The sequence below is a fragment of the Falco cherrug genome, chromosome 9 (genome assembly GCF_023634085.1).
Source record: "Falco cherrug isolate bFalChe1 chromosome 9, bFalChe1.pri, whole genome shotgun sequence".
Lineage (NCBI taxonomy): Eukaryota > Metazoa > Chordata > Aves > Falconiformes > Falconidae > Falco > Falco cherrug.
In genome coordinates, this window is record NC_073705.1 from 6,547,193 (window position 1) to 6,564,993 (window position 17,801).

The window sequence follows — 17,801 nt, forward strand, 5'->3', positions numbered from 1 at the left end:
AGCTTTTAAGAGTTTCCTAACTGGGATACAACTGAAGTTGCAGTGCTGTAACACAGCACTTTTGCTTCTGAATTGAATGTTGTACCTCATGTCTTTAGAGCAAAATAGATGTAGCAAATGGTAACTTAGTTTCTTTCTGTTCCTTCTCCCTAACTGCTTGATGTCCAATGTAGTTCCATGCCCCTTGTTCAAGGAATGTTGACTGGTAGTATCAACCAGGTTGGAAACAAACACAGAGAACTAGAGAAGAGCAAATGTAGCCATACTTTGTTTCATTTTTAGAATCTTGTCAGTAATTTCTGCTTCCGCTTCCCAAACCTGTCCCTAGAAACTTTGCCACTGGATGATGTCAGACCTTTGACCAACTGGCCACTCTCTGTCATGACAACTGAGGCAGCTGGGCCCATGTGGGCTAGGGAACTCCCTGTTGCTCTCTTCCCATTTCTAGACTTGCCACAAGTCCTTTGCTTCCTCCCTTCTCCCACATGAAATACCGACACAATGAGAAATGTTGGTCAGTTTCTCCTGGTTTTTGTTTGAGGCCATGGCAGGAAGGATCCCTTTTCAAATGAAATGTTACACTTTGGCAGCAGTTGGATGCAGAAAAATCTTACAAAACAGATGAATGGCAAAGATTCCCTAATTGCAATGTCTGCTTATTCTCAAGTTAGTAACCATGCTCTTTTGCAAGACCATTTAAAAATAAATTGCATGTTACTTCAGTTATTCTTCAGCTTCCCATAAGATGCTGAGATCAGCCCTGTAGTTCTTGCAGCTGATCCGTATTTGTGAGAAAGAGCACAAAGTGCAGAACAAATTTTAATGGTAAAGGATTAATAAGATTCTCACAAGGGGATGCAGTTTTTCACAAAGGTTTCTGTCCAAGTATTTTCTTGCAAAAAACAATGCCTTTGTGGCAGTAAACTCTGGGGACTCCTGAACTCATCACAAACTGAGTGAGGATTTGGATTTTTATGCTTTCCTACATTTAAAATGTGGGCGTTTTGTTTTGTTTTCAGTATCTTAAAATATTCTTCAAGATTCTGTACTAATTTCTTTTAAACTTAAAATGGTTTTACTACCTCCCTTAAGAGTGCTGTTACGCTGTCATTTCTGTACAGCTGACAAGACAGTTAACAAGGTAATTGATCTTGTTTTAAAGCCCAGGTTCTTTGACATTGATTCAACACAAGTGAACAGAATCATTTATCATATTCCTTTTCTAAGGTATGTGAAAAGTTATGCAGATGTCACTAAGTAAATTTAAGAGGGGCATATTTTTTTTGTATTTCCAACCATATTTAGGTCACTTTCACTTAGATTCAGACCAAAAAGGTTTCATGTCTAATATCAAGGGAAGATGACTCAAGAGAAAACTGTCTGCTGAAAATACCTTGATCACCTCTCCAAAGAAAGTACTGCCATATTTTTTCAATACTCCTGAATAATGCCAACCAAATGTAAATATACTTTCTATGCAGTTTTAAAAACTGTTTTGAGTTTATTCCCTACATCCTTTTGAATGAAGGAGCTCAAAATGCTTCTCAACTTGCCTTTCATCTCACTGTAAGATAGGCGGTGGGGTTGCAGGCGCTGTGGCTGGCTGCCCGCCCGCTGGCACCCAGGGAGTGGCGTGGCACGAAACTGACCAAGGTTTCAGGTTCGGTGTGATTAGCACTAATCTGTCCTCTAACCAAACTGGCGAGGTTAGGCGTAACGGACCTCGTTATCAGTGCTCCCATTTGTTCTGTAGGAATGCTGTGTGTGCCTTCATGCCCTGATGTCAGAATGTATTCGAAAAACATGCCTGGATTTCTCTTCAGTCCCCACCTCTTTGGAAAAGTGTTCATGTTTAAGATGTGGTGTTCATCCTATTTGTTTTTGCTGCTTGTTAGCAAAAATAAATAGTGGACCAGTGTGTGTGTGCATTTCAGTGTTTCTCACAAACGGCTATCCATAAAGCTCTGCTGTCTCATGTGGACTTGAGAAGTCAAGCACCTAAAATTCCTGCATCTTGCATCTGTTTAAAATTCAAACTTCTTAAGAAACTGAATTTTTAGTCATAGCATCAAATATAAACCGGGCTTCCCAGACCAGAACGTTGTAGCTTGTAAATCAGTCATTGTTACTGAGCGTACAGTAACAACAAGCTTATGCAATAATGAACAAGTTCATTTACCAAAGTGGGGCTGAAATCAACCTTGCTCCTTGCGCAGCTGCTGCATAAACAGTCCTGCCTCTGCTGCTGCCTTTGCCGGGCAGACGCAGCCAGCGATGCTCCAAAGGTGCCAAGTGCCTTTGAAGGGGCAACGAGTGACAGGTTTACCTTACCTCTATGGAGAAGACAACGCTCCTCGTATGGCTGGCTGCAAATGAATGAAGTTGACAGCTACTGTGTGAAGAGAACACATGCAGCAAGCAGGGAGAGAATTCCTGAAGGATTGGTTCTGGGTTGCATAGTGTGAGCTAACGTCAGGGCTTTATTATTAACTGTTCATTTAAACTCCTTCTATCATTGCCCTTGTTAAAACCATGAGAAAAAAAGTAAAGCTGTGCAATCACATTTGAAAATTTTGATTGGGTCTCACTTTCCTGACTGGCAGAGCATGAAGAAACATGCCATTCTCCTGAGGGTATCGAAAGGGAGCCTGCTGCAAGCCGCTCGCCCTCTTCACTGCCTGTTCTCTTCATCTTTCTGTTTAATAGAATCTTGCACCCAAAAGTTGGCTGACTGCAACATCTGCGAAAGGTGCTCAGGACCCTAAGTACTGAAATTCCAATGGGCAAAATCCTCCAAGATGCCTGTAGTTTAGACCTTTGGCAACAGCCTTACTCCTGTAGGAAAAAGCGTGATTCTAACTTGTTGAAACAAATTAAATCTTACAAGGTTTTTCATTCACCTGAGTGGCAGATGACACATATTCTGTTTTTAAAGGAAAAATGAATTTGCTTTGTCAATGGCTGCAACAAACTTCGGCAGAGCCTTGTACACTACTAAGTAAAAGTCTCTAGGTGTTTAAAGATTTGGTTCACTGCAAACAATGATTTTGCAATCAGTCACCTTTGCCATTTCTAACGTTTTAAAATAAGATTCTGATCATTCATTGACAGTAGTTGTTTTGTACATGAGCTTTAAGCAGATGTTTATATTGTCCACAATAAAGTTTTCTTACAGAACTAGAGAGATGTACATTCAGTAATTGTGTGCCACAAAATGTTACTCCTGAAAATGATGAAACTGCAAAGGAAATCTAGAAGCAAATCTTGTGTTTCAAAGTGACCTTTTGTGCTTGTAGAAATCCAATGCTTTGAGACTTTGCAGCTTTTATTTGGAAAACTGGCAAGAGGTGTGATTAATCCCCGTATTGTCATACTGTTGATGAGGGCAATAAGAAACAATGCAAATATCTGCTGCGAAGTTCATTGGGGTTAGAAAATAAGCTTATAGCACTTGAGTCTTCTGCCGACAGCAGAGCCAGCAGGTGCAAACCGCAACTGTGAACTGTCACAACAAGATACCTGGTTCTGTTCAGTTTTACACTGTGGTTTAATTTTTTCTTGTTTTGGGGTGGGGTTTTTTTGGTTTTGGTTGTTTTGGATTTTTTTTTTAGCTTTGGGCTCTTTTATCCATCATAACATAATGTGCTTTTACCAGAGTAACCTTCCCCTGGAATGGCATAGGAGGTGAAGCAACTTCAACGTTAAAGATGCAGTTGCACATGTAACCAGTACTATCCAAAGCAACCTGCAATAATGTACTTTGAGGTGTTACTAATAAACTGTACTACAGACTGATGATACTTGCTGGATTTTGCTTATCTAGCATAGTCTTTAATTTGTAATGGATATTGTTTTTCATTCAGATCTGCATAGTGGTCTTGAAGACCTGGAGAGCTGACTGCTGTGAATAATGAAAAGACTGTATTTCCAAATTATTTATTTTGAAATAAAGACTAATAGCGTACTCATGGGAAATTAAACATATTCAAAGTTTTAGTTGAGCCATGGATTTATTTAGTTCTTCTAAAATGTTCTCATGTTAGCTAAAAACTAAAATATTTTAAACCAGATTTCATAGATATGCAAGGTCTGTCATTTGTTCAGAGTTTCCAGAGAATCTGGATGCTGATAGATACTTAAGATTAAAAAACCCCATAAATCTAGGGAAGAAAGGACTGACGCGTGATGTCCCTCAATATAAAACTGGATGTGACTGCTAAAAGCAGTTTGTTGCATGCTGGATAAAGAAAAGAGAAAGGGGAAAAAACCAAAAGTGTGTAAACCTGGACAGAAGATATCAGTGTCTTGTCTCTCAAAGACGACTTTGAATTTCCTCTGTTGATTTCGGTTGCTGTTGGGAAGAGTTTTACAAGAGGCGGCCACCTCTCCAGTACACTAATAATCTGGAAGTTACCAAATTTACTCACTTCTTTCATATGTTCTTGTTATATGAAAGACTAATCTGACTGTAAAATATCTTACTAGCATTTCTGGTATATTTCTTTCATTGAATTATATTGGCTAGTACTGTTCATGCAATAATATTTCAAATATATTCAGTGTTTTTCTGTGGAATTCTCAACAGTTGCATGGACGTAACTTCACTTTCTACTGATTACAGGGTTTTTTTTTTATACCCTTACAAGAATATCTTCCTTTTGTCAAAAGAAGCTTGTCTCTTTGAAATTCTCTGCCACCTTTGTGCCATGAAAGTCACAAAGGGAAGGAAGAGGGGAAAAAAGTGCCCAATATAACCCAACAACAAAAAAAAAGAACCAAAAAAGAGGAAAGTGCTATATAGCTATTTTCTGCCCTGAAATGTGTTCTACATTTTTAATAAGATCCCAGATTGTCTGTAGCAGTGGCCATCTTTATTATTACTATTATTTTACAAGGAGTGAATGCCTTTGCTTCTGTTGCACACGTGCACATTTACTACCTTTAATGGCTTGTTTAAATTAAATAACACAGTGCACTTAAATTCTGGGAGTCTTATTATCTCATTGAGATGCTGCCACTCTTTTTGTATTGTGACAGAAACCCCTTGGTCAAATTGTATCTGTCTCTTTTTATCCCATTTTTACCAGTAGATAATGTTGCGATGAAAGATCCTCCGGACTTATTGGACAGGCAGAAATGCCTGGAGGCCTTGGCGTCTCTGCGGCACGCCAAATGGTTTCAGGTTGGCTATTTGTTCTTACCTTGTTGTTACTGTAGCCTTACGAGGTTTAATTTGAGACAGTTTTAATTTTAATGCCTCTTTAATGTCTGACTAGCCCCTAATAGAGCAAAGGTCTAGAATTCTGAATTCAGTGCTGTACTGTGCAAGGGCAAACGTGACAGGTAGACAGCCAGCTGGTCTAGAGTTGTCATGAGGCTACAAAAGCAATCTTGACATTTTGCTTTCTTTTTTATGTGTCTCTAAATTGAAGTATTTTACTTTTATATAACTCTTTTTATTTTGCATGAAGCTGATTAAGTAGTAGTAATAATAATTAAAAAAATCTATCCCAGGACTCTGTGCATTTAAAAAGAAAAGCAAAATTGAAGGCCAGGTTTTTGCAGGTGTATTGGAATCATTTTGTTTGTTTTAGGCCAGGGCAAATGGACTAAAATCATGTGTAATTGTCCTTCGTATTCTGCGGGATTTGTGCAACAGAGTCCCCACGTGGGCACCACTGAAAGGATGGGTAAGTACAGAAAGAGTTGAAGGCCACAAGGTCGGGTCTCAGGTCTCCTGAGAATTGTAGCAGTGTCTGGATTGGAGAAGACAGTGCATTGTATGAAACACCTTAAACCCCCTTCCTTTTACTCCTCACTAACTGTGACCCATGTAGGGAAGTACTTGTAGGAAGGAAAGAGAACGCAAGTACTTGTTCAGTCCTTAGGGTGTACAGATGCCATGGAAAGAGACGTAATGCTGTGGGCCTTGCACATCCTCAAGGATTTGCAATAGAGTCTCACCTGGTGCTTCTAAATTTAACTTTTCAGAAATATCCCGAGAATATTTATGAGAATACCGTGAGAGTGCTGCTCCTACCAGAGGTTACTATGTCATGTTGGCAGGTTTGGGGAGGCCTAAATGCTCTGCGTATCCAGCGAGGAACATTGTAGCTCAGTGGAGGCAGTGTTTTTTCTCACGTAGAACTGACAAACCTTGAGAGGAGGAGAATATTCATGTGACTTGGCTTTAGAAGGCTCCTCCATTTAGACTTCCTGGGCACTTAATGGAGGGCAGTTGGTTTCCTCAAAAGATGACTCAGGGCAGGGAGCAAATACACATGCCATGAACTGTCCTCTGGGATGTCTGTCTCTGTCAGTTAGAGCCGTAGTGGATTAAAAATGAAGCGAGCTGATGTGAATATTCTTCCCCTCTACCCCTCCATATTTAACTGCAGTTACAGTTACCCTTGTGTCCATACTAATCATAATTTAATGTCTTCTAGCCACTCGAGCTTATATGTGAAAAATCTATAGGTACTTGTAATAGACCTTTGGGCGCTGGGGAAGCGCTGCGACGAGTAATGGAGTGTTTGGCATCTGGAATCCTGCTTCCTGGTAAGGGGACAGATTAACTTCAGGAATATCAAAGGTTGATCAGACAGCCTTAATGTTTTGCTGTGGCTGTGCGATTAGATGAAAAACGCCTCCCTTGAACTCCTAACCTGCAGTGGAGCTAAATGAATAATTTGTTGTTTGAAATTAAGAGGAAATAAAAAGAAAAAAAGAAGCTGCATGATTGTAACTGTTTGATTGAGTACTTCTAAAGCGGAAGTAGTTAGTGGGGAATGTTAGGTTTGTTTATAAATTAACCCTAGTAGACTTAATGACCATCTGTTTTCTGTAGATTCATTAAAATCTACATATCTATCCAAATTATATGTTTTTTTAAAACTTACTGCTTTTAGTTCATGCTATTACATATGTGTGGTGTTAACCCTGGTAAGTTCTGTGGCCATTGCTGCAAGGGAGTAAAATCTCGGGGTTAGCTTGCTTTGTGTGATGTTTGAATCCCTTACTAGAAAAGGCGCACTTCCTGCTCAGCTGAAGACTGAGATTAGCTGTTACAATGTCCCATCAGTCCCCATTTTCATATTGCTTCTCATTTACTACTCTCAATAATCTGCTTTGCCTCTTTTCCTCCTAGGAGGCCCTGGTCTGCATGACCCCTGTGAACGGGAGCCAACAGATGCTTTGTCTAATATGACAGTCCAGCAAAAAGAAGCCATTACACACAGTGCTCAGGTAGAAAACATACATCTGAGGAGCTAGATACTGTAGCAGTGAAGATTTTAGCTTGTTAATACAATTTATTCTCTGCCAGGATAGCTTATTTTAATGGTAGTCCTGACAGTTTTTCTGGTGCGCTGCCCTGGAAGGATTAAAGGATAGTTGATGAGTGCAAGAGTTAAAGGTATATGAAATCTAATCCTCACAAAAGCAGTCAAATGGCTGCGCACCGCCTGTGTCCCACCTCAAGTGCTTATGGCACAGAGCCCTTGAGTATGCTCCCTGTCAATGTGCCCTGCACTTTGTATTACAGAAATTGAGTTTTAAATTTTTAGACATTAGCATTACCTATAGCTATCATAGAAGATAGCTGTAGAAGCTGTCTTCTCATAGAAGTGTCTTTGTGTCTACAAAGATATTTAGAAACTTAGATAACTGAGGTAAAGTAGCGCTGTGATGTAACTTACGTTTCTGCTGTCACCTTATAGCATGCCCTCAGATTATCAGCCTTTGGTCAGATCTATAAAGTTTTGGAAATGGATCCCCTCCCATCAAATAAATCATTTCAGAAATATTCCTGGTCAGTAACTGACAAAGAAGGTAGGTATTGTTTGCTCCAAAAGTCACTAATTGGGCAGTAAACTAGGGATTAATTTAGAATGGGTGAAATTCCTGAGTTACATGCTGTGAATGTAAGGTAAAGACTTTTCTTTGTGTTAAATGTGTTTGGTTTTTTGTTTTTTGTTTTAAAATATTTCAGTGTTAGGGAGAAAATCTGGAAGTTCTGTTCTCTAGAAGTACCAGCAGAGGAGCAGCAGTACAGCTAGAATATACCTGATTAATTTTCTTCAAGCACAAAGCCCTTTGGGGTCTGAATAGCAGAAGCAGTGTTTATGATTCTTATGCTGGGGAAGGAGAGACTGTAGACTTGTCAAAAAGCATATAACTAGTGTCTATAATACGAATTTCTCAATAATTTTTCCTAGAAAACTATATACTTCTAATAAAAATAAATTTCTATGTATATTTTTGTGAAAACAGTATTATTAGAGTTTTTGCCTTAGAGTAACTGTAAAAAGCAACACAGCAGAATAACACTACTTATATCGCACATGATATTGGAAACAGACACCTTGCATGGCACGGTACAGTGAGTAATAAGCTAATATTGGCTTACGTGTAGCCGTAAGAAAGCTTTGACTGATGGTTGAGTTCTCTTCATTATAAACATGCAAGGAACAGTATGGGACTAATCAGACTCCTGCTGTGGAATTTTGTTTTTCTAATAGCATATCCATATTACAAGGAAATTTATACCCTAGGTACAGGCTCATCTGCTCTTAAGAGACCATTTGAAGATAGTGTTGGGGATGATAAAGATCCAAATAAAAAGATGAAGCGTAATCTGAGGAAAAGTAAGTGCAACACTTTTCCATTCTGTTTTCAAAGATCTATTGTGCAGTGGGAGTTGGCTTAAAAGCTTCTCTGTGTTGGTGTGGAATAGCATGTGCAAAAGTCTTTGGAACAAAAAATGTTGTCTCTTACCACCCCACATTTAGAATGTCAAACATCTCTTATTGTGCATCTGAATTTCCCCTGACATGTTTTACTAACTGAATGATTTGCATTTTTAAATGGGATTCCCCATCAAGTTACAGTAAAACTTTCAGTTGCCCAAGCAGCTGAGGTATTTTATTGATCATGTCCCTGTACCGTGGGATTTTTTCAAAATACTGCAGTGGCTTTGCTGTGTGAAGATTTGCTTTTTTGCATTCTTCCCCTTCTTGAGCTAGTTCTTGGTCTCCTAAGACCTGCAAGAAAAATAAAATGCTTAATCTACAAAACACTGACATTGCACATATGCACAGACTAGAAGTCTCTCAGCATTGCTGGGATCCAGTCCATTCTGGATCTGGTTCCTCACTACCTATAAAACGTGTTACTCCTTTTATAGCAGCCAGGAAGAATAGAGCTAGCTGCAAAAAATTGTGTTAACAATATAAAAAAAATGGGTAATGACAGTTGTTACCCCGACGCAGAATGGCTTATTAAAGACTTAACAGTGTTATGGCTACCCTCAACCTCTGAGAGGCTGAGGGGTTGTTTTGCTCCTTTATACAGACAGAAGGCACTGAAATGCAAACTGTTTCATTTTTCTGTTCATCTTGTTTTGTTCATTTTCTTTTTTTTTTTTTTTTTTTTTTCCCCACCCTCCTCCTCCCCCACCCCCTTTCTACTATCTTGTACTAGTACTAGATAGTAAAGCAATAGATCTCATGAATGCTCTGATGAGGCTGAACCAAATCAGGCCAGGGCTTCAGTATAAGCTGCTGTCACAGTCTGGTCCAGTCCATGCCCCAGTCTTCACAATGTCTGTAGATGTTGATGGTACGACATATGAAGCATCAGGACCTTCTAAGAAAACAGCCAAGCTCCATGTGGCAGTGAAGGTAAGGCAGCCTGAAGTAATCTGCTAACCCCAGATCTTGGAACAGAGAGTGTAAAATATGGTTAGAACTAGTAATATGCAACCTCAAAATTAAAAAAAATCTGGATGAAACTGAGCTACTGCCTATGTACTCTCTAAACACAGCTGGCCGTGGTTCAAAGAGCATCGCTGGTTTTATACTAGTGGAGGGGAGGGAGAAATTCCCAGGGCTGTGCAGGTCAGCTCATGTGACAATGGATCAAATGTGCTGTGTAAGTTCTGGACTGGAGGGGTTCAGTTTTGTTCTGTTCTACTCCTTCCTCCTGTTGGTTTGAAAATGGCATGTTGGTGGCTCCCTCTTTCTCCCCTTCCTTCTCTGTGTCCATTCCTGGGTTGTGAGCTCCTGGAAACATGCAGTTGTTTCGTATCTTCAGTGTCTGAAGAGTACCTTTGCGTGCCGGGATAAACAATGTACGTAAATGATTGGTCTCCACTCAATTTTTAGTATCATTCAGGTACTAGTCAACCTACTATTGCTTCTTGTAGGTGCTCCGCATGACAGAACTTAGGTCTGTAAAGCAGTGATAGACTGGAACATCCAACATGAACATCTTCGTTGTACTGCATGAGGACAGTTCAGACTGCTAAAGCAGACTGAGCCTGAGGCGTTTCTGGGAAGAAACAAAAGTTTCTTACAGACAGCTCTGGGTACTGAGGGAGCCAGCAGACATGCTCACCAAGCCACTCTCCATCATTTATCAGCAGTCCTGGCTAACCAGGGAGGTCCCAGTTGACTGGAAGTTGATGTCTATCTACAAGAAGGGCCAGAAGGAGGATATGGGGAACTAGAATGACCTTTGTGCCAGGGAAGGCCATGGAGCAGATCTTCCTGAGTGCCATCATGCAGCATGTGCAAGACAACCAGGTGGTCAGGCCCAGCCAGCGTGGGGTTATGAGAGGCAGGTTCTTTGTGACTAACCTGATGTCCTTCTACAACAAGGTGACCAGCTTAGTGGATGAGGGAAAGGCTGTGGATGTTGTCTACCTAGACTTCAGTAAAGCCTTTGACACAGTTTCCCACAGCATTCTCATGGAGAAGCTGGCTGCCCCTGGCTTGGAGGGGTGTGCTTTGCTGGGTGAAACACTGGCTGGATGGCCAGGCCCGAAGAATGGTGGTGACCAGACTTAAATCCAGCCGGTGGCTGGTCACAAGTGGTGCTCCCCAGGGCTCAGTACTGGGGCTGGCCCTGTTTAATATCTTTATCAATGATCTGGATGAGTGGATCGAGTGCACCCTCTGTGTGTTTGCAGATGACACCAGATTGGGTGGAAGCATTGATCTGCTGGAGGGCAGGAGGTGCTGCAGAGGGATGGGGACAGGCTGGGCCAATGAGCTGAGGCAACTGTATGAGGTTCAACAAGGCAGAGGGGAGACCTTATTGCTCCCTACAGCCTGAAAGGAGGCTGTGGCAAGGTGGGGTCAGTCTCTTCTCCCAAGTAACACGTGGCAGGACAAGAGGAAATGCCCTCAAGTTGCACCAGGGGAGACTTCGATTGGTTATTATGAAAAAATTCTTCACCAAACAGCCTGTCAAGCACTGGAACAGGCTGCCAAGGGAGGTGGTGGAGTCGCCATCCCTGGAGGTGTTTAAAAGATGCGTAGATGTGGTGCTTAGGGACATGGTCTAGTGGTGGGCTTGACAGTCCTGAGTTAATGGTTGGACTTGATGATCTCAAAGGTCTTTTCCAACCCAAATGGTCCTGTGAGTCTATGAAAGAGAACCTCTTTTAATAGAACTGCACTTATGATAGGAACAAGCCCATCTGCCATTCTGTCCTTCATTTTGTTTTGAGCAAGAATATCCTTTTTAGAAGCTTCATCTGGCAACTTTCTATTTTCCTTTGATTTCAGTTTTGAAAATCCCATTGTCCCATGTGCTTTCAAGTTCAAAGTGTCCAGAAGTATCTGAAGGAATGTGGTGTTCCTCCAGGAAAAGTAGCTCTCTGCATGTGTGTCCTTCCAGACCTTCTGCCTCATTCTTTTATTTTGCCTCCCTCCCTGCAGTTAGTTTTTGTTTGGTTTTTTTTTTTAAATACGAAATTTCCCTGAAAAAGCTGTGACTTCTCTGCCCTTGAACCTCTCTGCGTCAGCCAGATCTGTGCTGGTGCCTACCCAGCTCTGTTTTCTCTAAATTTACACATATACAAATCCTTGGCTACACTTCAAAACATCCATGATTCGAGCCAAGAGGAAATGGGTGGTGTGGTAGAGTAGCTTTTTTTTCTTTTTTTCTTTCCTTTTTATTCCTAGCAGATCCAGGCCCTGCTTTCCCAGACTTGCAAGAGGGAATAATGCGACCATTTCAGTTTCTAGATCTCAGCCGTTTTAAAATTTAGAAGCCCTGAAAATGCAGCAAAATAGGATTGTATGGGAGCTGAGCCTGGATTTACCCATGCAGCTCTCAGTTCAGTGTTGGAACATAGTGGTTTCTGCAAACTTTGTTCTTGGGACTAAATTTTCAGTGGAGCTTCAGGTTCATTCCAGATTCTTTTGGGCCCGTGTCTGGTACCACTGTATGACTAGGTTAGGTAGCTGGTTCGAGGAGGGGCTGACCTTGCTAGTGGAAGATGTTTTTGAAGGAACTGATGAATAGTACCTGAATCGGTAAAATTTCATTTGCTATATACAGCTCCTGGTTGTTGGAGGTTGTGACGTGGTTCACTAAGAGGTAGGCTTACTGCAGACAGTTTGTTACTCTGCTAGGTGGGCATTCATTCGCCTCACATCTGAGTTTAGGAGTTTGCTCCCTGTACACCTGCTTTGAAAGCATCTGGTGTTCCTGAAAGATGCAAGCAAGGGAGGCGCGACACCAGTCCTCTAGCTTCAGGGACACACTTTGTATACCACTTGGGTACCTACTGGCTGTTGCCTGCGGTTTCCTAGGAAACTCCAGAAGTACCGTCTGGTAGAAGTACAATGCTTTAATTCTCCTAAGACTGTGTGTCTTGTTTGCCCTACAGTCAATCTCTTGATCTGTCCATAGACACAGAGAGAAGGGGAAAATGGTGTGCAAAACAATCTCCCTACCATAGTGTTAAGCAGTGTCAGCAGTGGATGCACTTCTGAATTTTAATCTCTTATTTTACAAGGAGTTACTGAGATGATGAATGATGCTCATGAGTAATTGCTATCTTTTAAAATTCTGTTTGTGTTGATTCCATTCTTGGAAAACTGGAAGGATTTTCCCCATTGCTATTGTGGTGTTCTCCATTTCAATGCAAGAGAAAACTTATTTCTAAGCAATCCACCTTTATTAAGTGTCATGGTGAACATTCTTCTGTATTGTGATCAGCTTTGTATTTGTTTCTGTACTGCGACCTATTGTACCGTTCATTTCATGTGGCTGTGTTGTAGGTTTTACAAGCAATGGGGTATCCAACTGGTTTTGATGCTGATGTGGAGTGTATGAGTTCTGATGAAAAATCAGATACTGAAGGTAAAAATGAAACAATGTCTTCAGTCCCAAGCAATAATACTGGAAATTCCACAGCTGACACCTCTGCTACCCTAGAGGTGAGTAGTGCATTAAAAAGTACAAGTGATGGAAAAGTATAGGTTTGGGGGGTTGATTTTGTTGGTGGGGATGGGTTTTTTCCCCCTTTCAGAAGAGGGTGGCATCTTAGGGTGGTGGTTAAGGAATTAAAGAGAGAGTTTCTAGTATCAAATCTGCCATAGGCTTTGTGTCACTGTAGCACAAAGATCAGTTATTTGTCCTCTTTCCTCAAGTTTAAGGTGGGGTAGCCATCTCATTCTTATAAGACCATAAACTCTGAAACAGGTGTTGTCTCCTCTAGTGAGCTCGTTCGGTGCTGTTGGGCTCTAGTAATGCAAATTTCACAATTTCTGTTTTGTAATAGTGAGTTTGTCAAAAAGGTATACTTAGACAGTATTTTACATTGATACACATGAAGATAAATGAAAATACCAAAATTCATTAGGAGATGTTAAGAAATGTAAAACCTAATACCTCTGTGCATACTGAATAGACTAGAAACTGCATTGAAAATGCTCCAGTTTCAATATGATATACTTTTAACTTTGGTACTTGTAGCACCTGGCTTCAGCTACCAGGAGCATGCTGTGCTTGTCTTCTCACTAAAGTTCTGGGAAACAGGGTATTGCTTAAAGGACAAAATTCCCATAACTTCAGTAACTTTGGCTAAATGTCCCCAGGAATCAAGCTGCGATGGGTCTGTAGTACTTTAATTGGATATTTTCTTAAAAGTATTTCTGGTTGTTTCTTCTCACCATTGAGAAACCAGGAGATTTTAAACTCATGTTTAGATGTCATCCCTTTCACCCTTCTCTTTCCAGTTTCCTCAACCAGTGTTTGTGTCACTAGACACTTTAGAGAAGCATCCTGTGTAAAGACTGATGAACACCTTTAATTTGTATATTTCTTCATCTGCCTACTAACTCTGCGGCAAGCTCTCTGGGGGCTGTACTGATAAACCACTGTAGATCCCTGCTTTCTTTTTCATTGTAATGCTTTTTTCCAGGACTACAAGGAGCTGTGTGTTATGCTGTAAATATAAGTAATTGTTCTGTTCTTCAGATACTTCTTGAGATGTTAAAACACAAAATTCTTCAGTTGGAAGCCACTTAATTTCCAGCAGTGCATAATCACGGACAGCTCAATTCACATATCTATTTAGTCCACTGAGACAATTCCAGAGAAAGGAGATGGGGGTATTTTATACTCAACAAACTGACGTGTTAATTTTCCCTTTGTGATAGAATAAATTTTGAAGTGGGTAATGTTTTAAGATGACCAAGATACGTCGCAAACTACGTGACTTTGGGTTTCCATGTTTATACTTTTGAGACACTACTTCCAAAAGGCAGGTCCTGGTACTACGACTCCTGATCTTTATCCAGAATAAGAAGTTGCTTTGGAAAATACTGCTTTGATCCCTTAATCACCTTTTTCTTCATTAGTAAGTAGACATTTGTACCTGCAGCTGAGTGCGCTCTAATGCTGGCTGATACGCTGAGATCTCAGCGTTACCTTCCTTGCTTTCCAAAGAGTTACAGATTATTTCTGCTGAAACATGTGACCTGGGATATGAGACTTCTTCAGTCAGAGCTCAGTGGTGCCAGGACGTAATTAGATCGAGCAGCAGAGTTGTGAGCAAGGTTGGGAAGACTAATCTCTTCTTTCAGTGATAAAGCTTTTGATTTCAAGGAACTTGACACCATGGCCTCATCTTCAGCTTTGGATACTCTTGGGGTTGAAATTCCAAGTGCAGCTGATGCTGAGTTCAGCTTGTGTAGACACCAAGCCACAAGGACAGTAGCTCTCACCAACAGAAATAAAGAGGGTGGGACTTCTTTTACAGTATTGTTTGTCCTGCTGCCGTTCTTTAGAGAAGAGACTTTATGAGCATGTGAGACTGAGGCCAAGGCAGTGTTACCTTTGATACAGGTCTGTTCCTGGGAAGCCTGCTGAGGCAGGCCTACGTGTTGGGAAGAACAAGCTACTGCAGGGCCTGACACAGTGGTAACACTGGCCAAGTGGCTGGCCGTTGGCACTGTACGCCACAATGCTGTAGATGGCTGTCTGCCTTTTGAGGAGATAAAGGCTCTAAAGCAACACCATAAATGTCTCTCTAGGTAAGAACTCAGGGTCCTATACTCACAGCAAGTGGCAAAAACCCGGTGATGGAGCTCAATGAAAAAAGAAGAGGTCTGAAGTATGAGCTCATCTCTGAGACAGGTGGAAGCCATGACAAACGCTTTGTGATGGAGGTGAGTGAAGCAGTTACAAAGCTGGTAGGTGGTTTTGTTAACCGTGCTTCAGTCTTTGGAGTTGCTTGCTGCTCCAGTTCAGATTTTTTTATATTTTGCTTTTGCAGTGCATATCTCTAGTGGTGACATTTTCACAATTTTGTATCTCTTACTGCTGCTGTGATGATTAGACATGGGGAGAGGAGTATCTTTTATGCTTTAGGAAAATATAATGAGAATTAAAACTGGATTCTGACAGCCCTGAACCACATCATGTCTTGATGTGAGGAGAAGGGAAATAGAAGATCCAGAGCTTGGCAAACATACCTGATTTGCAGGTTTTGCAAACGTACTTGGTAATGCCATGTCAGTGACCTGGTGCAAATCTCCTATTGCCAGCTTGCTGGGGTATTTGGAATGACTGTAGCAAAGGGTAAACTCATTTGATTTCTTCATTAACTTGTGCCATCTCTGAAGTAGCACTGGGCTCTGAAGTAATATGAGGTAGCACCCCAGTTAAACAGTGTTATGTATAGTGTAGACAAAGAAAGTGGTATATAAGGTATTGATAAAGATGAGGGGAGCCTGAAATGATTCCTAGCCCCCCTGTTTCCTAGCCATATCATTATCATTCATGTCTTGTGAAGCTCAAATACATTGGCCAAATTCCATATCAAATAGATACACTGGTCCTTTTTGAATTGCACTTGTAGTTTCTAGATTCCTCATATCTGCGATATAGGGGTTCACAGGATCACTTGGGTTTTCTTTATCAGCTTCATAATAGAAGTAATGGAAATTTGTCACATAAAACACCAAGGATTTTTATTTGTATTTTTTATTACTGAAGTTCTTTACGGATGGCACATCATGACAACTGGGTGCAGCATGGTATTCCCAAGGATAAATACTAGGCATAAACTCCTATCTCAAATTTCAGGTAGAAGTAGATGGGCAGAAGTTCAGAGGTGCGGGCCCAAATAAGAAAGTAGCAAAAGCAAGTGCTGCGTTAGCAGCACTTGAAAAACTGTTTTCTGGGCCTAATGCAGCAAACAACAAGAAAAAGAAGATTCTTCCTCAGGTAAGAATTGTTACTTGCTTTTTGGACCACTCTGTTGTCATAGCTCTAGGTTGTTTTATGATACAGGAAGCAAGTGATTTCAGTCTTGGTTCATGCACACATGTAAGGTTTCTATTTTAATACTTCTATAATAATTACTGTAGTATAACAATATAATCTGAGAGTTGGGACCATATTATGGGCAATACAGTAGAAAAGGAGGTACAAAAAAGGAGAGGGCTAGTTAGGTGGAGATACAGTAAGGTCAGTGGTTCAATCAACGATGATGGGGAAGTCTTGTGCTTCAGGCCAGTTCTGTAGTGTGCTCCATCATGAAGGACGTGTAGACTTGGGGGATAAATCATTTATAGACAGGTACACTCTGGATTCTGGTGAGATTTTTGCAACTTTTCAGATGAGCAATTTTGTTTGGTGAGAAACATTTGTATAATGAAGTGCTCAGTCTTGTCCATTAGGTTTAACAGCCACAATAACTTCCCAAATCTATTAAGATTAAGGTTGAGCAGAGCAGAAACTAATCAAGTGTTCTTCCTCCAGAGGGCTACAGTCTGAACTAAGTCCTGAGAATTAAAATTTGTGTCTCTTTTGTGCAAATACATTAGGATTTTCTTAACATTTCATGCTGGAGAAGAATGTACCATAAAATACCCTTACAAAATACAACAATCACATCTTATTTTTGTTTTTGTTCTGTAACCAAGTCCTCTTAATTTCACCAGTATCTTTGGTTAGAAGTATTTCAGTTTCCATTACTATGTTGGAAGTCTAGTAAATGAGAAAAACATGTCCTCACAGGATAATGTTCCACATGCAGTTAAAATATACAAATGACCTCTGATTCAGGCACTTCCTACATTCTGATTTTTATTTTTTCAGTAGGTCAGTGATGGCAGTAAACTGCCAAACATGTCTTTGAAATACCTGGATTTGCATGATTTTATTGTTTTCAGGGAGCAGTCAGGGCATCTAGTTCAGCAAAGCTGTGATGTGATGCACTGAGCAACACCAGCTTCTCTAACTCCTTGCTGTTCTTTCGCCTGTGGGTAGTAACGATGGGAAAAGAAGGTGGCACTCTAGTACAATTAGGTTAAAACAGTCCAGCGTTGTCATCAGGTGGTTACTGGTCTTTGGGGTGAAATCCTGGCCCTGCTGCAGTTATGTGGGTTCAGAATGGTAGGAGAGAAGCAAAGACAATATTGTAGATAGAGGAGAGGAAGCTTTTAAGGAGGTGGGAAAGGCAGCAGCAAGACGCAGCATAGAAAGGGTCAGAAGCC

At 40.8% G+C, this 17,801-nt stretch overlaps 1 protein-coding gene across 21 annotated transcripts in view; it reads left to right on the top strand.

Annotated features, from left to right (window-relative positions):
* Window positions 1-17,801, top strand: part of STRBP (spermatid perinuclear RNA binding protein) — a 72,889-nt gene that overhangs the window by 35,918 nt on the left and 19,170 nt on the right. For 10 of the 21 annotated variants that reach the window (XR_008733831.1, XR_008733832.1, XM_055720307.1 and 7 more), the window contains 10 exons: window positions 5,088-5,182; window positions 5,595-5,690; window positions 6,447-6,558; window positions 7,148-7,245; window positions 7,719-7,830; window positions 8,520-8,645; window positions 9,481-9,680; window positions 13,074-13,232; window positions 15,333-15,467; window positions 16,387-16,527. Coding sequence is in view for 19 of the 21 variants with exons in the window: in XM_055720307.1 (XP_055576282.1) it covers window positions 5,088-5,182; window positions 5,595-5,690; window positions 6,447-6,558; window positions 7,148-7,245; window positions 7,719-7,830; window positions 8,520-8,645; window positions 9,481-9,680; window positions 13,074-13,232; window positions 15,333-15,467; window positions 16,387-16,527 (1,274 nt within the window). In the remaining 2 variants the exon portion in view is untranslated. The remainder of the gene's footprint in view (window positions 1-5,087; window positions 5,183-5,594; window positions 5,691-6,446; window positions 6,559-7,147; window positions 7,246-7,718; window positions 7,831-8,519; window positions 8,646-9,480; window positions 9,681-13,073; window positions 13,233-15,332; window positions 15,468-16,386; window positions 16,528-17,801) is intronic. The other 11 variants (XM_055720298.1, XM_055720312.1, XM_055720304.1 and 8 more) reach the window with 3 other exon arrangements.